The sequence below is a fragment of the Dermochelys coriacea genome, chromosome 2 (genome assembly GCF_009764565.3).
Source record: "Dermochelys coriacea isolate rDerCor1 chromosome 2, rDerCor1.pri.v4, whole genome shotgun sequence".
In the NCBI taxonomy this organism is placed as follows: Eukaryota; Metazoa; Chordata; order Testudines; family Dermochelyidae; genus Dermochelys; species Dermochelys coriacea.
Genome location: NC_050069.1, coordinates 251,478,405 through 251,496,246, shown reverse-complemented (window position 1 = coordinate 251,496,246; position 17,842 = coordinate 251,478,405). Strand labels below are relative to the sequence as shown.

The window sequence follows — 17,842 nt, the reverse complement described above, 5'->3', positions numbered from 1 at the left end:
ATCTGAGCATAAGTGCTTGGAAGATCTGACTTCGTTTGGTGTTCAGCGTATAAACCATTACTCATCATAGACTATGTTAGTTGACAGAAGAGGGAAGATAATGAAGGTAGATCAGAGAGGGTACCCCCTTGCCTTCCCCAATACACACACACACACACACATTACTACCTGCTCAAGCTACCCTTACAGGCATAGGAGAAAAGAGAAAATGTTTTACAGCTCTTAAAAAAAACCAAAAAAACCCCCACCACGACTGGGAAATGCTCAGAGACTATGGTAATGGGGCCTACATAAATGCCTCGAGAGACTAATCAACTGAATATAGTGCTGCAAAATTGGGCTGCTGCTTTGAAAGAAAACGCGTGGAACAAGAACATTTGGACTAGAAGATGAGATCTACGGCAAGAGGTAACCCTGGTAGTTTCTCTCTACGTGAGCAAACCTCCTCCCTCCCAAACACTACCACACCTTTCACATCTATTCCCTCATTGTACTAAACCCAAAGTAAATATATCTCACTATTCCTCTCAGAAAACACAGTGTGATAAGGGCTTTTTCTATTCTAAATATGCCAGATTGGTAGCATATTACATAAGCTCCACTATATTGTGCGGTTTCAGAGTAGCAGCCGTGTTAGTTTGTATTCGCAAAAAGAAAAGGAGGACTTGTGGCACCTTAGAGACTAACAAATTTATCTGAGCATAAGCTTTCGGGAGCTACAGCTCACTTCATATTGTGTGTTGGTCTATGGAATAGCTTAAGTCACAATTCTAGACTAAGGAGGAGATTTTTCAAAAGGCATAAACACCCAGCTCACATTCAGAATCAAGGGGAGCTGAATGTCTATTTGACTAGGTCTTCCTAATTGCTTTAGTGGCACACATGACATAAATTCATGGTCTTCATCACTTTGAGGTTTTCCATTTCCACCTGGAAGTGCGGAACAGTGACATAATAGATAGCATTTTTCATCCTGGAGCACACAAAAGCACTTTACATCCAGCTTCACTGCTATGCAGACATCCCTGGGAAAGGAGGCATTGTAGTTGGAGAAAGGGAAATCTTATCTAGGGACACTAAGTCAAAATCCATACACAGAGTGCTGCCATGGAATCCTTTACATCCACACAGAGCTAAAAGGACTGCAGATTTTTATAGTTTTCATCTGAACGGCTCACACACAAGGTACAGGTAACTCAATTTATCTATAGTGGAAAAAGGAAGAGCTGAGTCAGCCCTATCAGGACTTGAACCTATGACTCCAAGGACACCTAAATATTCCAAATGTTTTGCTTAGGCCATTAACCCATCCCCTCTACCAATAGATAAAAATACCAGTATGCTGTCTATGGAAACAATGTACATCGTATAGGAAAGGGTAAAAAGTACTGGCTCAAATCCAGCCACAGATAACTGGAAAGGAGAAAGCAGAATATGTCAATAAGGCCTGCTTGTCTAAAACACATATCCCTCTGTCATATAATGCCATTGGCTTCAGGAAATAAAGTTAAAAGGGCAATGTCTAAACTGGATAAAGAATTGACTTTTCTCCTATGACTACATGTTATCTCATAACCAAAGTCTTCCATGAAATAAATGTGGTCCTGCTTGCCATAGGCTGCCTTTTAATAAGAGATTTCTGTGTTTGTTTTATGTGTATCTAAGAGCAAAATTTACTGTGAGACTGAGTAGCTGCTGTCACAGTAGCAGCAGTAATATGAGAGGTGAATTTGTAAGCATTTTTACAGAATATATCTTAGCTTCTGTCATCCCTATTTACACTGAGCGGTACCTGACTCTCATTGAGCTGAGTAGGACCACCCATCATACACCAATATTCAAGCAGTAAAGTGGGCAGAATCCAGCATTTGGTAATTAACAATAACATTTTTAAAAGATCAAGGCATTTACAGTGAGTGGTCAAACAACCCACATCAGAAAATGTTAGCAGCCTAAACAGAGAGAAAACATGAAAAGACGCAAGTTGAATTATATTTTGCCCCAAGGAGAGAAACAGTTTCTGAAGTTTTGGGTCAACCCTCCTCCTCCACCTCCTGCTCCTCCCCTGGGCAGCAATGTAGGAATTGGCACTAAGGAGCAGGCGCTCCTGATTAGCGGCCTCCAAAAGGTTAAATGTTTGGCCTGCAGAGAGTCACATCAGTAGACTATCCAGTAATACAATAAATAACAGACATGAGCTAGTCAAGATCCACTGCAATAGGCTGTCTGAGGGTCCCACTGGCAACTCCCAGTATCTAAACAAACAGGATATTAATATTACTCATACGATTAATGCCCAGAGGCCCCAGTCAGTATTGGGGTCCCAGTGTGTCAGGCACTATACAAACACATAAAATGCAAGCCCTGATAACAGCAGCATTTCTTTAGAGGGAAGTTTGTAAACAACTAAAACATGACTTTATTTATTACACAATATCCTCATACGTGCTTACACTGAAGGCAAGGGTAAAAACCCTATAATGGGTCCAGGATCTTCACTGAGCTAACCATCTGTGTTACACTAAGGAGGACATTCATGCTGGGAACCACTTTCAGATATATCAGCAAATGCTCTAGAAAAAGACAAAAATTGGGTAAACCATATGTGAATTTATTCACAAAGAACATTAAAGGGAAGTTGGGGTATTAGTTAAGGACTCATGAAAGCTGGGTTCAACTCTTGGCTCAGAGATTTCCTGTGTGACCTTGGGTAAATCATTTACTCTACCCTGTGGCCTCAGTTCATCATCTGTAAAAAGGAATACTACTTCTTTCTCACACAGGGGTATAGTGAGGATAAAATCCAGAGCTGCTTTTAGGGGTGGGCAATCAAGGTGATGGACCTGGATGCCAACTTTCAGGGGGCACCATGCCAGGGGTGGGGTATGGAAACATCTTCCACCTTGGCTGGCAAAATACATAGGGTTGTTTCCGATAAAATCCATTCATGGATGAGAGATGCTCAGTTAGTACAGTGATGAGGGCAAGATAATCTATATTACTGTTTAAATAGCTGTGACATTGGAGTGTGAGGTCACAAACATGGGATTATTGGGACTTCCATTGTATCCTTAAGGAGGAGGAGATGAGCTGTGTGAGAATAAACTCTCATCCAAATAGAAAGAAATGGAATACTAAAGGAAGTATGGAAAATGACCTGTCATATGCACTTCTTTTTGTGCCATGTAGGGGTTAAATTTCATTCCTGTGAGCTATTCCCTCTCTAATGTATCTTTTTATATTTACTAAATAATAAAGATTTTATATTAGTTCTTGAAGGGCAAAGGGTCTTGTTAGGTCATATTAAAACCTTTCTTATTAAAATCTCCAAGGAAACAGTCCTGAAGAGCCCCTAGGTCAGTTCTTTTCAATTATATTGCTAGAAGCTGAAAGAGATCCAATTAATATTTGTAAGACGTTGCTGATTGGCAGCCTTTTAGCTTCAGTCATGTACTTTGCTGTATTTGCAGTCTGTCAGGCATGCCATGAAAGAATCATTTTGGAGTAGCATGTTTTAGTCTTAAGGACAGAGGTATGACAGCAATGAAAGTCAGATGTCTGATCACAGTGTGTGTATATATATTGGGAGAATATTGCCAGGTCACTGATCATTAGTGTCGATGGCATCCCAGCCATAACTCCAACTCCATCTATAATCGTCATTGGACAAAGGCTAAAAGACACCATTGCCAGCCATAAAGGACTCTGCAGCGAGGAAGTGGGACCTCTTCTTTCTTCCTTATCCTGTTTTGTCTCAAATGCAAGTGAAATAAAATACACTTGTAAATAATGTTTGGAGTACAAACTTTTTTTTATACTGAAGGTGATGGATACAAACTGTAAATATTTAAGCAATTCTCATTTTCTGTAACTGCTAGACGTCTGTTATTGGCTGCGAGGGTCACTTAATGTCATGACATAAAAAACAGAGAGAAGCTTCAGCGAAGAGTTAGTGAAGCTGCAACACTTTTCAGGTTTTGAGGCACCCACCCCCGCAACCATTTTTAAGGTTAATGCAGGAGATCATAGATACAAATTGGAGTTTTCAGTGGAAGACAGTTATCCCACTCTTTTGCAAAAAGTGGATTCCAGTATGTGTATCTGGGGATGGGAATAAGAATAAATAGGTTATATCTAAGGGCTTGTCTCCACTTTTTGTGGATCGATGCTGCAGCGATTGATTCACCGGGGGTTGATTTAGTGGGTCTAGTGAAGACCCACTAAATCGACTGCTGATCGCTCTCCCATCCACTCTGGTACTCCACAGGAACGAGAAGAGTAAGGAGTCAATGGCAGAGTGTCTCCTATTGACATAGTCTAGTGCGGTCCCCGTTAAGTAGATCTAAGCTATGTCAACTTGAGTTACGCTACTAATGTAACTCAAATTGAGTAGTTTAGATCGACTTTCCTCCCCTGCCATAAGGGTCATAGTCACTTTTTCAACCCAGACAGCAATACATTTAACTCTAACCCTATTAGAAACTTTCCACCCCAGTCAATATATACACAAGATTTTTTTTTTTTAATCCACAATCAATATCTGTTTTTCACAATTAACAGGAAAAGTATGCATGTACACAATGAAAAGAACATTAAACCACAACAGTGAAAAAAGAGAAAATATTTCAAAATTTTAATAAGACATATATTACTATGCCATATAATAATACTATATACACACAATTTTTATTAATATTAGATAATATTGTATATTGAATTTATCATGCATTCTGAAGGAAAATGATTGAAGTTATCAAGTTTCACAGTAGCAGCCGTGTTAGTCCGTATCCGCAAAAAGAACAGGAGTTCTTGTGGCACCTTACAGACTAACAAATTTATTTGAGCATGGCCCACAAAAGCTTATGCTCAAATAAATTTCTTAGTCTCTAAAGTGCCACAAGTACTCCTGCTCTTTTTGAAGTTATCAAGTACAGGTCAGCTTGTACATCCCATGTATAATTGGTTGTAGATTCCATCTACCCCAGACAGCCAGCGAAACCTAAATTACTACATCTTCAACAGTCTTGTAGGGCTTGAAATACTGTACTGGCATGTCAATTTTAAGCCAATATCCTTTGTCACTGCAGAAGAATAAGTAACTACAGAGATAAAATTTGTGTAAATTTTTCATTGAGTACTAGAGCAAACTCTGCCCTACACAGGCTATTGACAGCACGAAAATGCAGAAACCGATCATCACTAATTGGAGTAAAGCGGTGCTGACTTCTACTAAGCTGTCATAAATATAAAGGGAAGGGTAACCACCTTTCTGTATACAGTGCTATAAAATCCCTCCTGGCCAGAGGCAACATCCTGTTACCTGTAAAGGGTTAAGAAGCTCAGCTAACCTGGCTGGCACCTGACCCAAAGGACCAATAAGGGGACAAGATACTTTCAAATCTTGGGGGTGAGTGAGGCTTTTGTTGTGCTCTTTGTTTACGTGATGGTTCTCTCTTGGGATTGAGAGAGGCCAGACAGAAATCCATCTTCTCCAACCCATCCTAATCCAAGTCTCCAATATTGCAACCAGTATAGGTAAGCCAGGCAAGGCAGATTAGTTTATCTTTTGTTTTATGTGAATTTTCCCTGTGTTAAGAGGGAGGTTTATTCCTGTTTTCTGTAACTTTAAGATCTTTAACGTTAAGAACTTTAACTTCTGGATCCTCTGTGTTTTGAATCTGAATACCCTGTAAAATATTTTCCATCCTGATTTTACAGAGATGATTTTTACCTTTTTTTTTTTTTTTTTTAAATAAAATCCTTCTTTTAAGAACCTGACTGATTTTTCCATTGTTCCAAGATCCAGGGGTTTGCGTCTTTGATGATTTTGTAACAAATTGGTTAGGATATTATTCTCAAGCCTCCCCAGGAAAGAGGGTGTAGGGTTTGGAGGGATATTTGGGGGGAAGTCATCTCCAAGTGGTCTCTTTCCCTGTTCTTTGTTTAAAATGCTTGGTGATGGCAACACACTGTTCAAGGCCAAAACAAAGTTTGTATCTTGGGGAAGTTTTTAACCTAAGCTGGTAAGAATAAGCTTTCATGCGGGTCCCCACATCTGTACCCTAGAGTTCAGAGTGGGGAAGGAACCCTGACATAAGCCAAGGGAATTCTACTCTTAGCAGGACTGGGTTTATTTTAACATTTAGATTCCAACTCAGTGGGAGTTGATGGTCCTCTGCTTTTTACAAGATTCCATCCTAGCTATTGTACTTGAAAAGAGGATGTAGGTAATAGAGGATTACTTTTAAAACCCATAATGACACCTGTATGATTAATGTTATGGTCACACTAACAGGCACTGCTACATATAACCCTTTCAAACTAACATATGAGCATCAACTATGACCACTGTAGCATTCCATACACACATTCCCAAATACATGCATACAAAGGGATACTGGCCTTGATAACTCTAAATCAAATTTATACAGGGGATTCTATGACCCCCACCTTAGCTCTTTCACAATTTCACAATTCTGGACAATCCACTGTTTCCAGCACCTGTGCCAGATGCTGTAGGCTAGTCACCTGGAAGACCATTGTTGAAGCAAGTGCAGTTTTGAAAATGCCACTCAGTGCTGTGTTTAATGGTTTGCTCAAAGAAATATGCTCCTTCTTGAATCCCCATATGGGAGTGTGCACATGTATGTTATATAGACTGGTGTTGAGATCCAGTTGGCCCATATGGGTCTTTCAAATTGCAAGATCTATATTTATTTTACTCTGGTTTTCTATTGCGAGTACATTAGCTAGTGGTAGAGCATCCATGAGATACTACACAGAATGTACTGAGGAAAATATGCAATAATTCTGGACAAGTCTTTAATAAAAGATAGCCTTCTATAAGAGTCACAATGGGATTGGTTTAAGATTGCGCAGAAATTATACTTTAGTGTCATAACCTACATTGTAACTTTAAGGGCCAGAGACTACCATCTGGTCAATTAAACACTTCTCTTGAAATCCATCTATGGATTGACTGCGTAAGATTAACTTCAAAAATGTAGCTCTTCACTCTGTATTTACCTCATTTTCCAAATGTTTGCCCAGCTGCTTATTGAACTGATAGCACACCATTGCATGGCTGGCTTTTTCAGTTTGTTCCATATTCTAACCTATCCTTTGTGTGAAGAAATGCCGTCCAAATTCCTTATATGCTTGTCTCCTCCTCAGCTCCAGTCAATGACCTCTTGTTTTCAAATTAGTTACTATCTCAAGCTGCTTACTGACATCAATACATTCCTTTCATGATCTTCCAAAGCTCTATGGGGACCCCCTTAGTTTTTCTTTTCCAAGATATAGTCCATGTCTGATCAATCTTTCTTCATGATTCATGTGCCTCACATGCTGAATAATTAGGACTGCTCCCTACCATACTTTCAGTCCTAATACCCTCCTACAGAGCAACCTCTGTGAACATATACTCCAAAGTATTTAAAAAGAAAAAAAAAATCACATCAATAATTTGTTTGCCTTTTTTTTTTTATAACCTCTATACATCATAAGGGAAACTATCAGCACAATCAGTCCTCAGAATATGCTATGGGAAATATAAACCAGCATCACTTTCACAGTGAGCTCTCACTCATTTTTCAGTAGAAGCTTGCTGGAATGTTCAAGTTTGTCATAGGTTTCTGTTTTAATTATTATTAATGGATTACTTTATAGCACCAATCAGCCATTCCACAAATGTATACATGTAATGCTACTCATCGAACTGTGTTATTTAAAAGCAGAAATTTAAACAATTAAAATGTGCTTTTAAGTTGTTTGCTCTAAGTAGCACAAGTTCGCCTTTCTTGGAAGGCTCTACCATTAAAAAAATTGACCTAGACATCCACTGTGCCCTTTGGCCTGTGGCTTGGGGCAAAGCTCCCTTTGTGGTCAATTATGTGTTGGGAAAGCCTGCAACAAGCAATATAGCTTAATTGTGTTCCTTGGGTAATTCGGTGCCAGTTATATTACATAAAACCAACTCACTTGCAGAACTGCCCTGGTTAATATACAATACGTATACATGGATGCAAAGAACTGTCTTCATAAAAAGACTGAAGAAGAGATGAAGAAACCTGAAGAATTCTGTGCAAGTTTGAAAGCTTCTCTCTCTCATCAGCAGAAGTCAGTTCAATAAAAGCTATTAACTCAGGCACCTTGCCTCTTCATAAAGAGCACTAGTAACATTTCAGACATTATGCAACCACCATTATTGCTAATACTTGGGGGCAGGTTGTGGAGAATACAAAAGTGCAGATACCAAAACCTAGAACTTTGCTTTACTGACCTTAATTTTTTCCTAAGATAATTATCCAAATCTAACTAACTGGATACAGAATTCAAGGCTTCGCTATACAATGGATTCAAATCTAGAAGACAAAATAAACAAACAAATCTCAGCTATCCATTTTAAAACTCAGAATTTTTCTGCCCTAAATTTTCCACAGGAATTCCATCACTTTCCAGTCCCACTTCACAGCCTCTGAAATATCAAACAAATAATAAGATGACAATCTTCTCTCTAAACCATATTTAGTCTGTCAACTATGGTAATAAAACATTCTATACATTCTGTGTTTACAGTGGAAACTGGCTCTTAGACCTAAATCTTCTCTCATTTACCCCAGTATTAATCCAGACTAACTGCACAGAAGTCCAGGAAGTTGATCTAAATTTACATCATTGTAACTGGAAAACAGAATTTGACTTAATCTTTATACAAGGACATAAAAATTAACAAATTAAATCCAATTTAAAATACTAATGTGTACAAGTATTCTCTTTTACACAGGCTTCTTTTTAGTGGCGGTGACCTGTCTATTTTATTATGCTTGTTAGATCTGTGTTATGTATAAGCAAAAGGCCCTAGTAAAAAGGGATCTGTTTAGCTAAATACTTTGGAATATTGCTATTGGTAATGATGAGTCACAAGAGGAACTAAGGAATCCTTCTAGCTTTCACATTTGGAAGAGTTTCAGAGTAGCAGCCGTGTTAGTCTGTATTCGCAAAAAGAAAAGGAGTACTTGTGGCACCTTAGAGACTAACAAATTTATTTGAGCATAAGCTTCCGTGAGCTACAGAGAGCTGTAGCTCACGAAAGCTTATGCTCTAATAAATTTGTTAGTCTCTAAGGTGCCACAAGTACTCCTTTTCTTTTTACATTTGGAAGAGGTTTCACTGAGTTTGGCTATGCTACATCCAATCTTTATGCTGTATTCTCAGGTTCTGAAATTTATAATGTATTTCAATAGAATTTGATAACTCGTATTTTCCAATCACTTCAATTAGTATCCAAAATTCAAATAATTATTTGCACTATGAAGACCTCTCAGAAGAGGAAAACAAAACTGGAAACCTCATATAATTTTCCTTCAGATTTGTTCCGTACTTCATTATGCCAGAGAATACTCCAATAGTAGTCTCTTGTAGTATTTCAGTACTTGTGCTCACTACCAGAATGAAGAAGGGAAGAAAAGAAAAATGAGGAATGGAAGAATGCTGAAGTTCTTCGAGTTTCAAAAAGAAAAAGCCCAAGCAGTTCAGGTTTGGTGTGGTTTTGGGGGGGAAGTTCAGATGAATTATTTTATCTAAAACAGCTTACCCAGCTCTGTGGAAAAAAAGCTAAACAAAATCTTGCTGAATGTATTAGTGTGAACATATGAATGAAGAATGTTAAAATTCATAACAGGAAATTGCCGCTGAAATGTACTGTAGCAAGCATTCTCTAATCATCAAAAGACCATGAACTGTCATTTTCTTCCCTCATTCAACCACTGAAAGTGCACACTGATTTCAAAGGAAACCTCTGTACTTTACCTCTAAAACAAAGTGAAGGATTGGACAGGAGATATTCTGGTTAAAAAGCACCAATCTGAACTGAGGTAGCAATGAAGCCATCTCTATATTTTTGGTATTTCTCTGGCTCCAAGTACTATGCAACCAAAATATCCCATCCCCACATAAGCCTTTTCTTGTATTATTCTAACTGGCTGGGTTTCTAAGAACCACTAGTGAATATCACAGAAAGGAAATGAGAGTATCACTCAGGACCAAAGCTTGGACTAAAATGAGCATCTGGGTACTGAAAAGGTGGTATTACCCGGGCACTTTTCTGTAACACCCTAAAATTCCATTGTTCATTGAAATGGATTATCATCATTTAGAGTTGTCAAGTCCTGGTGCCTTCAGTAAGGCTATACTTGAGGCACCACTCAAGTCAATGGGAATGTTGCTATTGATTTCAATAGTAGCAGGATTAGACCCTTGTTAGGACACTGCTCTGCATAAGAAATAATATAACCAATACCTGTACAAAAGTAGCAAGATGGCAAAGCATAGCACTGAAGCTAGTGGAACTGTTAAATATAAGAATAAACTTAACTGTAAAACTTTTCACTGACCCCATGCTAGAGGAATAATTTGAACATTTAGATACAACTGATTTGTGACTGCAGAGCATAAAACCAAAGTTGAATAGACTGCTTGTATTGAAATTTTGGTACAGAATGGATATCAGTGTCATTTGTCTTAACTATTCCAATTTTATACAATTGGATTATTTAACATGGCATCTTACACTAATGGATCTTACAATGCACAGATAAGCCACTATGTTTATAATAAAGAGTATACCATAATTCATTACAAACAGACAGTCCAACAGGAAATCCTTCATGATGATATGCAAAGTCAAAGGGGCTCCAAAAATGCATGCTGAAGTTGTTTGAATAACAATGGCAACCGGGGGGACTGGAATGTGTTTACTCAGCATAGTGCTTCCCCCAGCATCATGAGATCTTTTCACATGCCCTGCTCACTACTCAAACACAAAATGCAGGAGGAAATCCTTAACATTTATGACGAAAGTATTCTGGCAGAACCATTTCTGTGATCAGTGTTAGCTTTAGCGTTCCCACGCAACCACAACTGAAGTGCACTAGAATAGTGTGGGAGTTTTTTGGGGTGTATGTGGGTTTGAGGTTGACTTGGCAAATGTTGTATCACTGTTTGTAAAGTTGTATCACTTATGTAATATGAAATCCTTTACCAATTGATTTCTGCTGCCATAAATTTGAATAATTTAAATAACTGATTGTTTGCTTTAAGTGTATAAAACAGTATAGTTTAGTGCAACTCTGACTAGCTGTAGTAGCAGTAAATCTGAATTTATAACATATTTTAACAGATGTATCAGCACTAATTTACTATGCGATTAGGAGTGAAAATTTTAAACAACAAAAGCATTTACAGTTAAATGTCTAAAAGAAACCATTTCAAATGTAGAAAAGGAAATCATTACATGAAAAAGAAGCACCCTTTTCTAAATCTGCCCTATTAAAAATCCCACTAAAGAGCCAAAGCATTTTATTGATTGTTTTCTACTTTCCCACTGCTGAAACTAAATAGTCTTCTATTTACATCGATTTAAAAATGCATTATTGTCTACTTTCTAATAAACCAGACAGTGGAACAAGAACTCAAATTATTCTAAGTTTATTCTTAAAAGTCTTTTTTTCGGGGGGAGGGGGGGAAGACTGAAGCCTTAATCCTTAAAAGCCTTTTTGAAAGAAATGTTAGTAGATGCTGGCCTTGCAGCTGGGCCCAGATTGAAAGTGCACTTACATTTTTCTGTTTAGAACTGAAGGACTCTAAACTTAGTGCTAGCACTCCACATAAAAGCTTTGGAAATGGCATTCTTTGGTACTCGTGCAATTCATTCTTTAAGAAAAGGAAATGGAAAGAAAGATTTCATGTCCAGGGCTTCAGGCCTTTGATCATTTGATGAACATTGGATCCTCAACCTGGGCCTCAAACTTCTCAGGCCAGACAAAGAAGGCCTAGGCCTCACAGACTGGGCCTAGATTCCTGTCAGAACAAAACCTTTGGCTGCCTCACAGTGTGACAGCCTGGGAAAGGCCCACCTCAGCAGGGTTGAGATGCCCGCTTTGCCCTTTGATCTTTCATTTAAACTACAGCCAAAGCACCAGGTCAGAGGATTTCAAATTGCACACCCCCATTGGCAGAGGGGAGCAGGTCAAGAACAAAATGGGGGTGACCAATCTAAAAAGCCCTGTGACTCCTTTCTTTGGCCAGTTTCACATGACTTGTCTTGTATTGTGCAACACTAAGCCCCACACTTAAAATGGAATTTGACATTACATGGTACAATGGAGTCAATAAATGGCATTCTTTAGTGCTCTTACAACAAAGTCAACCCTTCCTTAAGTGTTTGAAAGCCTGAAGCTAGAAAATATTTCTCATTTATTTCTCTATGTGAGCAAATTTCCTATATTTTAAATCTAGTTTTCATCACATGCTCTCTTGGCTGATGGCTGAAATGAGTATAACTAATATTTAATAGAGGTGTACATCAGTTTTATCATGTATTACAGCTATTATTTGGAGAGATGAAGTTGCCACTTGAAATATAAATGTACCAAATAGCTGAAATTCCGACATATTCTTTCACAAAACAAATACACTTTCCAATGAGGAAAAAATCATCTAATTTTGCTGGAGAATTTTCAGTCTGGGACTTGGCATAAGGCAGGCACACAACTTCTTTTCACATCAATAGTAAGTTCCACATCATGCTCAAGGGCACAAAACATAGCCCTTTGTTTGTGTGTTTGATGAGACATGTTAACAGTCAGAAACAGGGGAGAAGAAATGTCAAACTCCTGTATCTGAAGGAATGGAATATCATTATTTCTGGGACGTGACAATTTCAGAAGCGAGAGAAAGATTGCAAAACGTGAATTTTATTTTTAAACTATGTATAGGAAGTTGACCAAAATTAAACAGTTTATTGAATTAACTAATGTTGGTACAGTGATTAGAAGACAAAATGCTACATATTATTTCTACATGTATATGTCAGCTAATCTGCATTATCATCATTTTCTTGTGAAGTGAAAATTCACATACCCACAGGGCAAGATTATGACTGACCATAGGACTAGCTTCAAAAAAGGGATGCAGAAAGACAGTGATGAGAAGGCAGAAGACTGCTATTTATTTATTTCTGAAAGTGCTAGGTGCTGAACAAAACACAGAGGAAGACACATTCCCTACCCCTAAAAACCTTACACTGTAAGACTATAAAACAGACAGACAGAAATGAAGTGGAAGTAAAGTGTTGATTGACCAGGTCCTTATAAAATAGGGTAGGGCTTTAAAACTGTTCAGCAGTGGCTTGTCTCTGCTCCCACTGAGGTAAATGACTAATGCTGAGCACTTTTGAAACTCCCAACTATTACACTTTTAACACAGTGGGTTATTTACTTTATTTTATTGTCTATTTATCAGACAGTGATTATCTCCATGTGCCCCAGCATTTCCCATAATCAAATAGTTATTGGGGCAATAAAAAGAAAGAGTACTGCATCCTTCCCGAGGGTGGACTTTTTTTTTTTTTTAAATATATAATAATGTTGATTACTTATGATTTTCAGCTGTTCAGCTAAAACCCTTTATAGAAAGGGCATTTCACAGATGGGCAAAATGGAGGCACAGGGAAGTTAAGTGACCTGTCCAAGGTCTGGCAAACAGACAATGGCAGAGCTGAGAACAGACTGCCTGTCAGCCAACTCCCGTTCCATTCCATTGCCACATCCACTGAAATACCATCTCAAAAGGCAGGCAATTGTGTTTAAACTACTACTGCGTAGGTGAGAAGTGCCTGTCCAACCCACTGAAAGGAATCAATTTACTGATTAGACAACACTAAATATTTATCATATAGTTCAAAGCTTTTTTTTTTTAGCTGTAATACATATTTAAAATAATAAAATTAAAGCTACAAATCCTGCCTCTTCCAACAGCATACATGTCTAGGCTCCATTCATGAACAGCTTTTTTTTTTTTTTAAACCACTACAAGAAAATAAACTTAAGATCATTCAGTAAAGGGTACAATTTGCCTCTAATTTATTCTTGGGCCTTCTGTGAATATTTCTCTGTGTTACTATGGTAACCACCACATCTTTCAGCACTGAGAAAGCCACACGCTTTTTGATTCTCACCTTTGGCCATTTTATTGAGAACCATGTCAATTAGAATGTAGGTTCCACTTCTTCCTGCACCATCACTGCCAACAGAAAGGGAGAAAAAAAATCCATCAATGAACATCTAGACTCGAGAAAGAGAAAGGTAGCTATCATTATTTTTATACTGTGTCATACAAGGGGAAGAGAGGATAAATGGGGAGGGAAACAAGAGTAAGAGGAGAGGGAGAGAAAGCTTGCAATGGCTTTAATTAACACAAGCTGTTCATGTAGCATTAACTATTGTTCTACATGGATAGCAGGATTTTGTTTTATAGAGCAAAAGATGTGTTTATTTTAAAAAAATAATTAAACAGTGAAAGGGTCAGCAATCCTAGAACAGGCAGCCATTTCTATGCACAAAGTGTTCACATAACAAGCACATGGAATCTTGTATTCAAGATCAAGAATCATACAACAGGATAGTCACACGAGAGCTGGGGAACAGAACAGCATCAGCAATCCTCCAAAAATGACTGCTAACTCTATTTGTACTTGAGCAGCTAGGTTAGTCTGCATATGGACAGAGTGGTGCATTTCCCTTTCAGTTACTTTCCCCTCTCCTTGACTCCGATCCAAGAACTTAGAATATTTTATTACTTAAGGATCAAATTCTTTGTTCACCAAGAAATAGGATACTAGACATTTGGACTTGAAAAAGTCTCTTTATTGATTTCTTCTCCCACCCGCCTTGTTTAATTCTGCCTCAGTTGCAATGAGTGGGGAGAATATTATCACGTGATTTCTAAAAAATATCTTTAACCTTAGGATATTTCCAATCCTCCCTTGGAGATGCCTGATCAAGCCTTGTGAGGAAGCAAAGCTCCCTAATCTGAATGCAGCTTGTGTTCCTGTCAGGGAGCAGCTTGCAATTGGCAGCATGATGTTCTTTTATGGTTGCTGTTAGCAAACATAATTAAGACTTTAAGTAATAGACTTTTTTCACTTCCCGCCCCAATATTTCTAAAAATGGGCATGTGTGACCAATTGATTAGTCATTTTTTTATCAACTAAATTATTTTTAGTGATAGGTCACTTTGTCTACAGTATTACTAAGGAGGAAAAATGTACTAAGGAGGAAAACTGTAATGCACTTATAAGTTCCATTTACACATAGGCTATGAAACTACATCTTTGATAAGCCTCCATAGATGGGAGAAGTTTGATCTGTATCATTTACTAGAACAATTTTTGCAGCGAGGCAGCCAGTGCTACTAAACTCTCTCTCTCTCTCTTTACCCCACGCTCGATTCCTGACTGTGAAGGAAACAAAGAAACAGAGTCTTATTAATTTATCCAAATAGTGAGTGACAATATAGTGGCCAGACCTAATAAAACATGAACTGCTAGGCTGAATGTTAGAGACATTTTCATCTATTAGATTCAAAGAAGGCCGGCAAAAAATTTAAAGGACAGATCTTTCTACATTATATTCCTTCCTTCTTGGACCTCCTTAGTAAGACACAGGCTCCACTCCATATTGTGCACCACACAATGTGTTATATGATCCTGTCCCTCCATAATGATCTCAGCAGGCTTGTGACACATGCAAAATATGCTGCCCTTCTCCCCCACTAACATGGAGGAGCACATAGTAAGCTATGTGGTGTTTCCTTCCAGTGTTATAATCTTTCCCCTGATCTTCCTGTCCACAAAAGAAAGGAAGTGGCTAAAGAATGAGAGCATGGCATTCACTATATAACATTGTCCCTACAGCTACAAAACCTAATATTTACATTATTACTTTAAGTTTTGTAGTGAGCCATCAAACTGCTCTCATTTACATTCACCATACTGGCAGGCCTAAAGGAAATTTACGTTTAGAAGGTTTAAGCTTACTGCCCAATCAGCGGGCAGTTTTCCCCATCCCATTTCCTCTCATCAGTACTATTAAAAAAAACAAAAATAAAAACATTTATCTAAATATTAACAATGCAGAACACAGTCTAAATTGGGAATACACGGCATTGCAATAATTTTGAAGCATATTTCTGAAATCAAAAAGCTGTAAATGAGATTTTTAAATACAGAAATCAGATGTAACTTGTGAATTAACATCTAAGATCATATTAAAGGGCAGATTTACTATGAAATCAGACCATCAGCTTTACTAGACTAAATAAATCTTTTGACTTGGTTCATAAGGTAACATCTTATTTGCGTAGTGATATATCTAAACCTTTAATGTGCCCATTTGGTTTTATTTATGTTCATTTCTTACAGCACAAAAACTTCTCCAAAGCTATTTTAATAATTGTACTTGCCTGCAGTGAACAATTACTGGACAAGAACGACCCCTGTAGCACTTGTTTACTTTTCTGCAATAAAACAGACAAAAATTAATAAATATATTATGTACAATTTCCTAAGCTAACTGTCAAAAGCATAAAAGTGGTAAGAAAAAGCAAATATTCATCTCTATAAGAAATATGCAGCTTGATTAGCTCATGTTATAACAAATAACTAAGTTACATACATAGTTTTGCTTCAAGTTTGTTTCTATTTTCCTGTTACAACAAATACATTTAAATTCCAAACACTGTTTCATGATACTCATATTTGCTGGTTAGCCAACAAATAAAGACACTCTCTTCCCAAACTCTTTGCAGGTTAGGCAGAATCTTAGGTTGTGTATCATAAGATGTTTTGATTTTCAAAGTGAACCTTGAGTTCATGAACTTTCTCTCAGAAATTTTTAAATGCATTGGGTGAAGCCAAAATTGAAAGCAGGTATTACAGTCAGAATAATGTAGTCTTGTATGAAAAAGTGATTATCTTCAAAAAAGCAAAGAGTAACTACCTCTGAAGAACTTCTTTCAGACATCTAATTATTTATGGTAGGAATGACTAAAATACCAGGGAGCTATGTGGCTATGGTTCCAATAGAAGAGTTTTACACACATAACATTTATAAGTAGTTTTATTGTCTAGATTTCTGGCTAACCAGTCTGAAATATTTGAAAAATATATCTGAAGCCCCCAAAAAGGACTACTAAACTGATATGCTGTTTTATTAATGTATTTGGACTAATACCTATTCTCATATCAGTGCAGAAATTTTAAAATGTTGCAGCAACCCAAGATACTCAATATGGGATTTTGAATACTTGACACTAAAGAACTAAAGTCTATTTAAGTAGGTTTTTTTAAAAAAAATGTGTTACTGCTCTAGATATATATTTTACGTGTGAAACACATTACTCATCTAAAAATGTAAAATGTCTATGCATACATTAAAAACGCAAACAGAACAAAGGATAAAATGGGAAAGCACTCTTTCTAAGAAATCAGAACCCTTCCCTCTCCTTGATTAGACTTTTATCTTACTATAAGATGTGCTATAAAACTATTGTATAAGACCATTTCCAAAGGAGGTCTAGATGCACCAAGGTGATAACTGTTAAGAGTAAGTATTTAACAGAATCTTAACTGCTAAGAAATATGATAAAGTGTGCTGCTGGAATCTGGTGACTATGAGTATTAGAAATTTTAAAGCATCACTAATCACTTGAATCATTTAGTTTTTGTCTGTTCATCTATATTCTGTAACATTTGTGCTGGGTAAACATTCATGTATCTTTAAAAATGGCTTACAGCATAGCCTAGGTTTCAGAGTAGCAGCCGTGTTAGTCTGTATTCGCAAAAAGAAAAGGAGTACTTGTGGCACCTTAGAGACTAACAAATTTATTAGAGCATAAGCTTTCGTGAGCTACAGCTCACTACAGATACTTGAGGATCTATGTTTGAAAGGCAGTCTTTCAGATGTCCACAACTTGACCCAAACCGGCTACCACAATTACAATG

The 17,842-nt window shown here is 37.5% G+C and overlaps 1 protein-coding gene across 2 annotated transcripts in view; it reads right to left on the bottom strand.

The window, feature by feature from the left end:
* The window catches only part of PTPRN2 (protein tyrosine phosphatase receptor type N2), a 992,764-nt gene that overhangs the window by 14,353 nt on the left and 960,569 nt on the right, over positions 1-17,842 (bottom strand). For both annotated transcript variants that reach the window (XM_038390254.2, XM_038390255.2), the window contains 2 exons: positions 16,303-16,356; positions 14,018-14,082 (listed from right to left, as the gene is read on the bottom strand). In XM_038390254.2, coding sequence (XP_038246182.1) covers positions 14,018-14,082; positions 16,303-16,356 — 119 coding nt within the window. The remainder of the gene's footprint in view (positions 1-14,017; positions 14,083-16,302; positions 16,357-17,842) is intronic.